Source organism: Melanerpes formicivorus, unplaced genomic scaffold, assembly GCF_026170545.1.
Source record: "Melanerpes formicivorus ecotype bairdi unplaced genomic scaffold, bMelFor1.0.p_v2 SCAF_3, whole genome shotgun sequence".
Lineage (NCBI taxonomy): Eukaryota > Metazoa > Chordata > Aves > Piciformes > Picidae > Melanerpes > Melanerpes formicivorus.
In genome coordinates, this window is record NW_027142355.1 from 27,049,104 (window position 1) to 27,062,491 (window position 13,388).

Genomic DNA, 13,388 nt, shown 5'->3' on the forward strand with positions numbered 1-13,388 from the left:
GGCACCCACAGCAGCCTGCCCAGAATCACAATGGCCAGGTGGGGTTGGAAGCTCTCCAGACAAGGAGACTCCACAACCTCTCTGGGCAGCCTGCTCCAGGGCTCCACCACCCTCACAGCCAAAAAGTTCCTCCTGATGGAACCTCCCGGGTTCCAGTTTGTGCCCATTGCCCCTTGTTTTATCAGTGGGCACCACTGATGAGAGTCTGGCCCCATTCTCTTGCCCCCCACCCTTTAGCTGTTGCTGAGTGTTGATCAGATCCCCTCTCAGGCTGCTCTTCTCCAGGCTTAACAGCCCCAGGGCTCTCAGCCTTTCCTCCTCACAGAGAGGCCCCAGGCCCTGCAGCAGCTTCCCAGCCTCCACTGTCTCCCTTGAACTGGGGAGCCCAGATCTGGAGTCAGGACTCTGCATGTGACCTCACTAGGGCAGGAGAGAAGGTGAGGAGAACCTCTCTCAATCTGCTGGCCACACACTTCTCCATGCACCCCAGGAGATCATTTGCCTTCTTGGCCACTAGGGCACATTACTGGCTCATGACAACTTGTTGTCCACCAGCATCCCCAGTTTCTTCTCCACAGAGTTGCTTTCCACATGAACTGGTGTTAAAAAATGGTGGTGCAGGTGGTTGTTCCTCCCCAGGTGTAGGACCCTAGCCTTGTCGTTGTTTAACATTGTGAGGTTCCTTTCCCCCAGTTGCCCAGCCTCTCCAGGTCAAACTGCTTTCTCTAGGGTTTTAAACATGACCTTCAGATCACTACCAAGCTTTCAAGGCTGCCTTGAGCAGATAGAAGCTGCAGCACTGGTGAACAATTTCGGATAGCTTTTCCTAGTGACACCTACCACGTTCTCCAAGGGGGCAGCACCGAACACTTTGAAGACAGGGTTGGGTTTGGAGGGGGAGATGCAGAGGACGATGGCCTGCTGGCCCACTCTGGTGGTGTACTCATCCAGCGTGGCTCGGAGCTTCCTGCAACAGAGGCATGAGACAGTGAATAGGTCTCACTGAAAGCCCTGGAGAAACACAACCCTTTGCATTGTCAATTCCCTTTCTTATCGTGACCCACTCACAAGCCAGGTGAGAAATGGAGACCAGCTGCTCAGATTAGGCACATCTATCACTTCTTCCTCTGCTCCTGCAAGCCTGCTGTGCTCCCTGAGTCACCCAGCAGCTCAAATGTCCATTCTTCTCCCTTCTCTCCTTTTCTTTTATTCCATTGATGAAAAGAGAGAAATCATCAGCCAGCAAGAGCCTGTACATCCACTCTGTCTTCTATTAGCAACACAAAACCTTCAAAGAACTTGAATAATTCATCACACATGGGTTGGATTACATCCAGTCTCACAATGCTGCAATCCAGCTCTCTAGGATCAAAGTCCTGCTCAACCCAAAACTGGAAGAATTCAACCTACAACTGCAGGACAGGCAAGAAGGAGAAATATTGCAACAGCTCAGCAAAGAAAACTCAGCTATCCAGACAACTGTCACATCAGCAAGGCCCTTTGGAGTGATCTCTCTGTAGGCAGAAAACGTTCCATCACAGAATCATAGAATGCACTGGGTTAGAAGAGACCTCTGAAGGTCATCTTGTCTAATCCACCCTTGCAGTCAGCAGCCGAATCAGGTTGCTCACAGCCCCATCAAGCCAGACCTTGAATGTCTCCAGGGATGAAAGGATGTATCAGAAAGCAGAGACTCACAGAATCATTCTGGGTGTAAAAGACCTTTGAGATCATCCAGTCCAACCATTCCCTCACTTCACCAAGTCTGGTGCCAAAACATGTCCCTCAACACAACATCTCCACAGCCTTGAAACCCCTCCAGGGATGGGGACTCCACCCCTGCCATGAGTAGCCTGGACCAAGGCTTGGACCCTTTCAGTGAAGATGTTTTTCCTAAAGTACAAACTAAACCTCCCCTGGTGCAACTTGAGGCCATTTCTTCTTGTCCTCTCACTTGTTCCTTGGGAGAACAGTCCCCACCTGGCTCCAAGCTCCTTTCAGGGAGTTGTAGAGAGCCAGAAGATCTCTCCTCAACCTCTTTTCTGCAGGGAGAACAACCCCAGGCCCCTCCACTGCTCCTCACAAGACCCTTCTTCACCACATGCTTCGCCCTTCTCTGGACACACTCTAGCCCCTCAATGTCCTTCTTGGGGTGAAGGGCCCCAAAGTGAACCCAGGATTTGAGGTGTGGCCTCACCAGTGCCCAGCCCTGTGGAACAATCCCTGTCCTGGTCCTGCTGGTCACTCTTGCTAGTCGAAGCCAAGATGCTGGTGGCCTTCTTGGCCACCTGGGCACACACTGGCTCATCTTCAGCTGGCTGAATGTGTTGGCAGAGACTCATAAAGCAAGAGAAAAGGAGTGTTTAGCACCAGATAACCTGAGCACCGCCGTAAGGTGACAGTTTATTGTCTGCTCTGGTCATTTGTGATAGGACAAGGGGTAATGGCTTTGAGCTGAAAGAGGGGAGATTGAGACTGGAGATCAGGAAGAAGTATTTAGAGTGAGGGTGATGAGACACTGGAACAGGCTGCCTAGGGAGGTTGTGGATGCCCCCTCCCTGGAGGCATTCAGAGCCAGGTTGAATGAGGCCTTGAGCAGCCTGGTCAAGTGGAAGATGTCCCTGCCCATGGCAGGGGGTTGGAAGTAGATGATCTTTAAGGTCCCCTCCAACCCAAACCATTCTAGCATTGTATAATTTCTGACCCTGCTGTAGCAGCAGATGGGCAGCCAAAAAGCACCAACACCAAAACCAGCTATGCAGAGATCCCAGAATCACAGTGGTGTAAACATGAAGGAAAAAGAGGTCACACTGATCAAAGTGAAAAAAACAAATAAAAAGATGTATTTTCTCAGTATCTTACATGGGGTAAAATGAAGTAGTGACATGAAGGGAGAAGAAATAATTCCTACCATAGAATTCTAGAATGGTTTGCATTAGAAGGGACCTTAAAGATCATCTAGTTCCAACCCCCCTGCCATGGGCAGGCACACCTTCCACTAGCCCAGGTTGCTCAAGGCCCCCCATCCAACCTGGCCTTGAAAATAGGTGTTGAAATTGGTGTTTCTTAAAACACTGCTCACATTTCAAGAGAGAAAAGAATTTGCTCCTCAAAATCACTGCAATAAACACAGCTGGGTCAGCAGAGTTGGGGGAAAGAGAAAAAAAAGAGAAAGAAAAAAGGGCTGTAAAAACAGGATGGAGTTCACTCCTCAGGAATTACTTATAACACTGCTCCTGCTAGTTCCAGTTTGATGATGGTCAAAGGGTGCTGTGGGACTCAGCAGAACAAAAGGAAACCAACTGTATTTCCCATCAATTTAAAAGAGTTTGAACAGCAGAGAAGGAGAAAAAGGTGAAACTCTGGCCACTGCTGTTCCAGCACATCAAATGTGCAAGCAGGAGGCAGCCAACAAGAAATGAGGTGACAAATACCCCAGCTCCTCTGACATACCCCAGTTGCAGAGTTACAGAATAGTAGGGGCTGGAAGGGACCTCCAGAGATCATCCTGTCCAACCCCCCTGCCAAGCTGATGTCACCTAGAGAGGGTCACTAGGGACACATCCAAGTGGGTTTGGAACCTACCACCTCTCTGGGCAGGCTGTTCCAGTGCTCTGTCACATCTAAACAAAAGAAGTTCCTCCTAATGGTTAGATGGAACTTCTTCAAGTTTGCCCCTTGTTCTGTCACCAGGCACCACTGAACAAAGACTGGTCCCAGCCTGCTGACACCCACCCTTTAAGCACCGATCAGCACCAATGAGATCTGCCCCCACCCCCCCAGTGTTCTCATCTCCAAACTAAAAAAGCCCCAATTTTCTCAGTCTTTCTCTAGAAGAGACATGGTTTAGTGCCCTCAGCGTTCAAACCAAATCCAAACCAGTTTAAAAAGCAAAAATCCCTTTGTTCCAAAACCTTGAAAATAAAAATCACCCAACGCTGACAAATGTTTCCTGCAGATGGAGGTGTGGGTGATCTCTGCAGGTCTCTGCAAAGCCTGTGCAGCACCAGTGCTCCTCGGTGGCCACCAGGTGGGCAGACAGCCTCAAAGCACCTGTAACGCTACACCTGAAGGGCTGGGAATGTTTAGTGGCTGCAGGGCAAGTTTCTAAATCCAAAGATGATGTTTCAGCTCTGGAAGGAACCTGCTCCTGAGTCTTCTCCCCCTGTGCACTCCAGGCTGGGTCAGTCTTTAGTGAGGAGCTCACGTAAGGGGATCTTAGTGGCAAAGAAAATTCAGGTGCACACACAGAGGATCACTTCATAAAGCAGAAATTTACAGATTTTGTGTGTGATGTAGAAAAGTTTTTTGTGCCACTGAGGATCTGGGATGGGGCTACAGCCCCATATTCTCAAGTCAATTGCTGTTTAAAGTCAATAGGAATCTCTTGCAAAGCAATGCTGCCATGAGAGATTGAACTGGTCAACAGCTGGGGTGGATCCCACCATCTCAGTCCTGGTGATCAAAGCATTGCTTTGATTGGAAAAGACATTTAAAATCATAGAGTCCATCCCTTAACCCAGCACTGCCAGGTCACCACTAAACCATATCACTCAGCACCGCATCTTCACAGCTTGGAAACCCCTCCAGGATGGGGACTCAACCACTGCACTTGGCACCCTGTTCCAGGCCTTGACAACCCTCAATTAGGAAGAAATTGTTCCTTATGTCAAATTTAAACCTCCCCTGGGGCAACTTGAGGTCATTTCCTCTTGTCCTCTCACTTGTTTCTTGGGAGAAGCGACCAACCCCCACCGGGCTCGAACCTCCTTTCAGGGAGTTGTAGAGAGCCAGGTCTCCCCTCAGCCTCCTTTTCTCCAGGCTAAACAACGCCAGGTCCCTCATCTGCTCCTCACAACTTCTCCAGACCCTTCACCAGCTTTGTTGCCCTTCTCTGGACATGCTCCACCACACTAAACACCACCACGCCGAAGATGACTCGAGCTGCAGGTTAACTCGTTTCTTCAAACTAAAACCACAGCTTTTGGGTTAAAAAAAAAAAATATACCCCCAAGCTGGGCAACTTGTGGACAGCCCCACCAGACAGGGCACTGGAGCCATTTGGAGGCTGCAGATGGAGGTGTCAGGGTGCTGGCAGGACTCCTTACCGTAGCAAACGCGTCTGCTGCCTCTTGCGGATGGACGGGTTGGACTCAAAGACGTGCGGCCGCTTCCGTTTTTTACCTGTCGCCACCGCAGCAGCTGCTGCCATCCCCACAGGACCTGCAAACCAAACCACAAAAGGTGGAATCACCACATGGAGCTCAGGAGCTGGCCAAAAAGGACACCGTCATTGCCCCCCACCCCCAGGGCTGGGTCCCAAGGGCCTCCTCCTCAGCAGACCAAAGTGACCTAAATTCCCTGCTGAGCTCCCCCACACTTGGGATTCCTCCTCTCCAGCATCACAGAGGGATATCCAAAGACTCCACTGCCCAGTCTGGCAAATCCCAGCTCAGTCTCAGATGGAAGTCACATATGAGAGACTGTTTACAAAGGCCTGTAGTGGCAGGATGAGGGGCAATGGCTTCAAACTAGAGACAGGCAGATTTAGGTTGGATGTTAAGAACAAGTTCTTTACCGTAAGGGTGGTGGAACACTGGAGCAGGTTGTCTGGGTAGGTGGTTGGGGCCCCATCCCTGGAGACATTAAAAGTGAGGCTCAACAGGGCTCTGGGCAGCCTAATCTAGTTGAGGATGCCCCTGCTTACTGCAGAGGTGGTTGGACTAGATGGCCTTTGGAGGTCCCCTCCAACCCAAACTGGAGTTCAGTCCAGACTTTTCCTCACAATTACATCATGATGTATTTGATCTTCCAAACATGCTGAAAAACCCTCAAGTATGCCAGGACTTTAAAAAACTGACTGCAGCTGAGGAGATCCTGGTGTCAGGGGAGAAGACTACGTAGAACGTCATGAAACCTGCTTGGACACTTCAGCTAGAGCACCAGGAGTCCAAGGCTTTCCCCAGGGATTAAAGATCAGCTCTAGTGGGAAAGAAATTGAAAATCCAGAGCTCCTACAGCAAGAATCATGGCAGGGAAGCACCTACTGCTCTCATGACCAAACTCTAGGTAAGGAGGAGTTTTGTTAAATTAATTAGGTGAAATACTGAGAAGAAATTCTTCCCCAGGAGGGTGGTGAGGCACTGGAACAGGTTGCACAAAGTAAACTGTGCCTGGAAGTATTGAAAGGCAGGTAGGAAAGGGCCTTGAACAATCTGGTCTAGTAGCAACTAGATGATCTTTAGGGTCTCCTCTAACCCAAGCCATTCTAGGATTCCATAATTGGAAGTAAACCAAACAGCACATCATGGATCATGCTTCCATCTGATCTCTGGATGCGAGTGCATGGTCAGAGTCAAAGAGCCCTGGGGGTCTAACACAGGCTCAACAACTTGTCTTTGAGTCCTGAGCACATCTCAGTTGCTGTGTGTGTAGTCTCTCTGTATGTTAAGAGGTGAAAGTTCTTCACAGAGAGAGTTGTTCATCATTGGAATGTGCTGCCCAGGGGGGTGGTGGAGTCGCCATCCCTGGAGGTGTTCAGAAAGGGATTGGACGTGGCACTTGGTGCCATGGTTTAAATAGTCATGAGGTAGGTCTTGGGTGACAGGTTGGACTTGATGATCTTTGAGGTCTTTTCCAACCTTATTGAGTCTATGAGTCTATGATATCAGGGGTCCTAAAACCACCATGTTTTTGTCATTAACAAAGATTTAGGTTCTGGACCAGAAGTCCTAAACTACGAGGGGCTGGACTCAATTTTCAGAGGTCCCTTCCAACTCCTGCCATTCTGTGATATTGACCAGTGGAAGCTGGGTGATAATAATGGATGTAGCATTCGATGACCTCTTTTCTCCAGGCAGCTGCTCTGGCAGACGGGGCATGGCAATGGACAGGGCTCAGGGTGACACTACGGAGCCAGGATTTGTTAATCAGTAACAAACTCCTCAAGTGTCACCCCACCACAGCAGGCACAGCAGCACTGCTCCAATGACCAGGTGCTCATGAAAAGAAGAATAAAAATGATACCTTTTGGAGGACTGCAAAAATATTTGCTCTGGAGAAGCAAAGGATGAACCATGTCAGATACTTGGGCAAGATTTGCACTGGAGTTGCCCAAACTGTAAATTCTTTATAGTAAGGGTGGTGAGACACTGGAATGGATTGCCCAGGAAAGTTGTAGATGCCCCCTCCCTGAAGTGTTCAAGGCCAGGTTGGGTGAGCCTTGAGCAACCTGGTCTAGTGGAAGGTGATACTGAAAATGGCAGGGGAGTTGGAAGTAGAAACTAGATGATCTTCAAGGTCCCTTCCAACCCAATCCATTCTAGGATTCTATGAATCAACTGCAGCTGCCTGCCCAAGAGAAGCTTCTGGTTTGAGGTGCCCACTTGGGAATCCACTGCACTAAGAGAACCTGCAGGTGAGAGCCATCAGATCTCCTCCTGCAACCACCACTATGGATTTAAAACTTTATGTACAAGAAGAGAAAGGGGGATGAAAAAATCCTGCAGGAGCTGAGGAGAGAAAAATCAATAAGCAAAGTGTGTGGGATGCTCAGTGGGGTGGTGGTGGAACTTCAGAGGTTTACTCAAGAACATCAAGAGCTTTACTCCTCAGATAAGGTCTGATAAGGGGTCAGACAAGTCTGGGAGTGCTTTTTTTTCTGCTAGGGAGGCAGACCATAGAATCATGGAATTGTTTGGGTTGGAGAAGATCTCTAAGATCACTGAGTCCAACCATCAATGTAACCACCACTGCGGCTATTAAACCATGTCCCAAAGTGCCATGGCCACACATTTCTTGAATGCCTCCATGGGTGGTGACTCCACCACCTCCCTGGGCAGCCTGTTCCAATGCCTGATCACTCTCACAGTGAAGAAATTTTTCCTAATACCCAACCTAAACCTCCCTTGGCACTGTTTCAGGCCACTTCCTCTCATTCTATCACCTGATACTAGGGAGGAGAGACCAACCCCACCTCACTGCAACCTCCTTTCAGGGAGCTGTGGAGAGCATCAATGCCTCCCCTCAGCCCCCACTTCTCCAGACTAAACAACTATCAGTCTCCCAGCTGCTCCTCACCAGACTTGTTCTCCAGACCCTTCACCAGCTTTGTTGCCCTTCTCTGGACATGCTTCAGCACCTCAATGTCCTCTTGCAGTAAGGGGGCCAAAACTGAACTCAGGATTCAAGGTGCAGCCTTGCCAGTGCCCAGTCCAGGGGGACAATCCCTGCACTATTCTTGCTGGCCACACTCTTGCTGATCTGAGCCAGGATGCTGGTGGCCTTCTTGGCCACCTGGGCACACACTGGCTCATCCTCAGATTTTGTTGACTAACACCCTCCATGTCCTTTTCTGCCAGGCAACTTTACAGCCATTCTACCCCAAGCCTGGACCATTCATTGGGTTGTTGTGATCCAAATGCAGGACCCAGAACTTGGCCTTGTTGAATCTCATCCCATTTGCCTTGGTCCATTGATGCAGCCCAGTCAGGTCCCTCTGCAGAGCCTTCCTACCTTTCAGCAGATCAACACTCCCAGCCAATTTAGTGTCATCTGCAAACTTACTGAGGGTGCCCTCAATCCCCTCATCCAGGTAATTGATAAAAATATTACTACAGTCCCAGTACTGAGTCCTGGGAAACATCACTTCTGACTGGCCACCAACTGGATATAACTCCATTCTCCAACATGTTTGGGGCCCAGCCCTCCACCAGCCAGTTCTTGACCCAGGGAGTCTCTGATTCTGAAATGTTTTCCCAGTGCAGATATGCTGGGACCCTTTGTGGCACCTCATTGGGAGAGGTCTTGCACATGAGCTCCTTGGCTGAGCAGGGCAGGGTCATGCTCCTAGGTCATTTTTGCTCTTGTTTGTAATGTTTATTTATTTCCATGAGCCTGATCTTTGACATACTCAGTATTTTAGCTTCAGGTTTTTTGAGGCTACCAGGGACCAATTTTCTCGTACAAACCAGTCTCTCATTCCCAGCAGCTCCATATCACACACACAAAGTAATGCAAGTTTGAAGGAGTCAGCAGACTTTGCAAATATCCTTCTGGTTTGAAAAGACCTTTAAAATTGAGTCCAACTGCTAACCCACCACCAAACCACGTCCTTCAACAGCACATCTGCATGGCTTTGAAAGCCCTCCAGGGATGGGGACTCCATCGCTGCCCTGGACAGCTGGGTCAGGTCTCCACAACCCTTTTGGGAAAGAAATTGTTTCTCATGTCTAACCTAAACCTCTCCTGGTAAAAGGTCATTTCCTCTTGTCCTATCTTGTGTTCCTTGGAAGAAGAGACCAACCGCCTACCTGGCTCCAGCCTCCTTTCAGGAAGTTGTAGAGAGACAGAAGGTCTCCCCTCATTCTCCTTTTCTCCAGGCTAAACAACCTCAGGTCCCTCAGCTGCTCCTCATGAGACTTATGCTCTAGAGACCCTTCCCTAGCTTTGTGGCTCTTCTCTGAACATGCTCCATCACATGAATCAACACCACATCGAAGATGAGTAGAACTGCAATTTAATCCCTGGGCAGCTTGTTCCAGGCTTTGACAAACCCTTCTGGGGCAAAAATTGTTCCTCATGTCCAACCTAAACCTCCCCTGATGCAATCTGAGGCTGTTTCCTCTTGTCCTGTCACTTGCTCCTTGGGAGAAAAGACCAGCCCCCACCTCACTCCAACTCCCCTTGGTGAAGAAGCTCTATTAAAGCTGTGGTGATAAGGAAGCACTCTGAGCATCCCACGGGACAAGAAGATCACCCACCACCCTCAAGCCCTCTTTGTGACCTTTTCACAAATGCTAACTTTGATGAACACCACCAAGCATCTTGACTTTACCTGCAGCAGCCAGGTGGGCAGTGACCTCATCGGCAGCTGTGGAGTTGAGGATGTCAGAGTCATCGTAGGAGGTGTCTTCCGGTGAGGATGGTGAGTCTTCATCCGCACTCAGAATGCCGTGCTCTGTGTAGGTGGCCACGTGGACCTGCTGCACCTGCTGGGCCACTGCGTGGGCCTCGATGGTGGCCATGTGCTCAGACTGGGTCACCCCGTGTTCTTCCATTAATAACTACTGTCAGAGGAGACAAAAACCACAGGATGGGGTTAGCTGACACTGATGTACCATGAGGGAGGGCAACCGAAGGCTTCTGAGCCAGCAAGGTGAGCGGGTCATGACCAGGAGGGAACAAGAGATTACCTCCTCCAGAAGGAACAGGGAATTACCACCTCCAGAGGCAGTGGTCTTCTGCAAAAGGGAAATAATATCAGGAAGCAGCAGAGGAACTTGAAGTTTAAGAGTTCTCAAGAATCCATACCTTCAACCACAGCACCCAGAGACAGCCACCTTTGCTGGAGGAAAGGGCTTTAAGGACCTTGTAGCCCTGAGATTATGCACCCCATTCTCAGACTCACCGAATATCTTTGGTGGAAGAGACCTTCAAAATCATCCAGTCCAACCTTTGACTCAGCACTGCAAAGTTAACACTAAACCATGTCCCTCTTAAGAGGTTTGATCAAACCTGGCACTTATTTTTGCCATATCAAGATCCAGCTTTCAGGGTAGATGCTGAAGGACAAGACCCAGTCTCTCTCCTCCAACCTCAACATCTTAAGACATAAACTAGAAGGCCAGTACAGAAGGTTGCTGGCAGCAAGTTGTGTTCTACAGGCCATTTCTGTTGCATTTCTTGTTTGGAGTCCAGAAGCAGACAAAATCACTACAACAAACTACAAATATTACCTAATACATATTTATTGACTGCATCTAGGGGTAGACCATGGAGCAAAGCAGCAGCTTACATAGTCACTGGACCACATGTCAAGATAAATCTATGGAGAAAGAACAAGATAGGAGGTACCTAGATGTTTTCAGTTTGTCTCTACACCTGTGGAAAGGAACAGCTCATCCTCAGGGTATTTTCCAACTCCATTAGAAGAATTAGGACATCAACAAATAGATTCATAGAATCATAGAAGGCTTTGGGTTAGAAGAGACCTTAAAGATTGCCTAGTTCCACCCCCCCCCTTGCCACAGCCAGGAACACCTTTTGCTACACCAGGTTGCTCAAGGCTCCATCCAATCTGGCCTTACTGCAGAGGAGGTTGGACTAGATGACCTTTGGAGGTCCCTTCCAACCCAAGCCATTCTATGATGTCCAGGGAGGGGGCATCAACATTCAGGGCAAGCATCAGAAGGAAAGAGATAGGTAGCTATAGGGAACAATAAAATGCACCCAACAAATTCTGAGCCTGTAGGTATAGGCTCAGCTCATCAAGAGGAGAGAGGTAGGAGAATGGACACAGACCTCAGGTGGTCTCAGATACCTGGCTGAGTAACTGCTCTATGAACTCAGACAGGCAGTGCCACCACACAAGGCTCTGTCCTTCAAAGGCTTTCAAAAGCTTCTATCTTCCATATCATAGAATGCACTGCGTTGGAAGGGATCTCTAAAGGTTATCTAGTCCAACCCTCCTGCAGTAAGCAGGGGCATTGTGGTGGGATGGAAGGTAAGGCCGAGAAGCCTCCTCCCTTCCCCCTTTGTAAAGTAAAAGGGAAAAAAAAAATTGAAGGGAAAGGAAAAAAAAACTCGCAAGCTGAATTAGCAAAGCAGTGGAGCTATATTTACAAAGCGATGTAGGGTTTGCAGGGAGATATTTACAAATTTACAATATCTACAATATATACAAAGATATACAACAGAGTAACACAGAAATGAGAGTAAACCCCTCTCGGCAGAGAGGGGGGTTCCCCACCTCCTCTTTCCCCTCTTTCCCCCCTTTCCCCAGATCAGGTTAGAGAGAGAGAGAGAGCAAAAGAAAGAAGTTAAAAGCAGTTTTGTGTTAATTGGAAGGGAGTTAGTATACAGGCCTGTTATCTGGTTTTCAAGGCCGAGGCCTTGGCAGAAAGCCCAGCACAGAAAGCTGCTGCACGGAGCAAAGACAGAAGCAAGACTGACTGAGAAGTGCTGGAAATGTCCAGTATAGTCCCAGCTCAGAAGTGCTTCCTCCCATTCGTCCAATGAAATTAGTTTAGACTATTCCTTCCGTTTACCAACTTCCGTCCACCATGTTCCCTTTCTCAAGGGGGCAACGTCAACCGGCCACAGTCCACCCCTTCTAAACAATTTCATTGGCTGTTAATACTGTCCATCCAATCCAAAACGATATTTACAGTTCGTGAGTAAAGTTCATAGTCCATTCCGGCTATGCTCAGATGTAGATGATTCAAAAGTCCAAGAAAATCAGAAAATGAGAAAAATGGAAAACAGTTCATTTCTTCACTGATGAAGCGAAGAAAAGGGAAACAGGGAAATCTCAGGGTCTCTTAGTTGACTCAGGGCTCTCAGGGATCTCAGGGTTCGTGCACCGTAGATTCCTCGTTGATTCTTCCTTTGGACGCGATGTAGCTATACAACAGTTTGAAATTAACCTCTTTCAGCTAAAGTTAGATTTCTTTGTGGAACACACTGAATTTCACCATTCTCTTGCATTACCCAATAAGTGTGACCCGGACCTTCAGCTGAAACCACCCCTCGGACAGGTTTAGCCTCTCCTGAGGGTGAAAATACCCAAACAGTTTTACCTAACAGATTCTTTTCTCTAACAACAGGAACTCTATCACCTTCTACTTTCCGTAGCAGATCTGAATGTGCAGGTCCAGCTCGGTTCACTGAGCCTCTACTATTTACCAGCCAGGTTGCTTGTGCTAAATGTTTTTCCCAGTTTTTCAAAGATCCACCTCCCATGGCTTTGAGAGTGGTCTTCAACAAACCGTTGTAGCGTTCAATCTTCCCTGAAGCTGGTGCATAGTAGGGAATGTGGAATATCCACTCAATACCGTGCTCTTTTGCCCAGCTCTTTACAAGGTTGTTCTTGAAATGAGTTCCGTTGTCTGACTCAATCCTCTCTGGAGTTCCGTGTCTCCACAGGATTTGTCTCTCCAGACCGAGAATGGTGTTGCGTGCAGTTGCATGTGGAACTGGATAAGTTTCCAACCATCCAGTGTTTGCCTCTACCATAGTAAGCACGTATTGCTTACCAGAACGAGAACGTGGTAGAGTGATGTAGTCAATCTGCCAAGCTTCACCATACTTGTACTTGGACCATCTGTCACCATACCACAAGGGCTTAAGTCGTTTTGCCTGCTTAATAGCAGCACAAATGTCACAGTCATGGATGACTTGTGTGATAGCATCCATGGAAATGTCTATGGATCTGTCACGAGCCCATTGGTATGTCGCATCTCTGCCTTGATGTCCTGACGAATCGTGAGCCCACCGAGCTAAGAATATCTCACCTCGGTGTTTCCAGTCGAGATCAAGATTAGAGTCCATGTCTACTTGAGAAACTCTTGCAGCTAGATCTGCCTGATGGTTGTGTTGCTGTTCCTCAG

General features: G+C 48.5%; 1 protein-coding gene across 7 annotated transcripts in view; it reads right to left on the minus strand.

Annotated features, from left to right (window-relative positions):
• Positions 1-13,388, minus strand: part of NRF1 (nuclear respiratory factor 1) — a 94,196-nt gene that overhangs the window by 58,174 nt on the left and 22,634 nt on the right. For 3 of the 7 annotated variants that reach the window (XM_068169465.1, XM_068169457.1, XM_068169436.1), the window contains exons 2-4: positions 9,836-10,067; positions 5,109-5,223; positions 841-967 (exon numbers count right to left, since the gene is read on the minus strand). In XM_068169465.1, coding sequence (XP_068025566.1) covers positions 841-967; positions 5,109-5,223; positions 9,836-10,058 — 465 coding nt within the window. In that variant the 5' untranslated portion in view covers positions 10,059-10,067. Of the gene's footprint in view, positions 1-840; positions 968-5,108; positions 5,224-9,835; positions 10,068-10,193; positions 10,242-13,388 lie in introns of those variants that run through there. The other 4 variants (XM_068169443.1, XM_068169425.1, XM_068169466.1 and 1 more) reach the window with 3 other exon arrangements.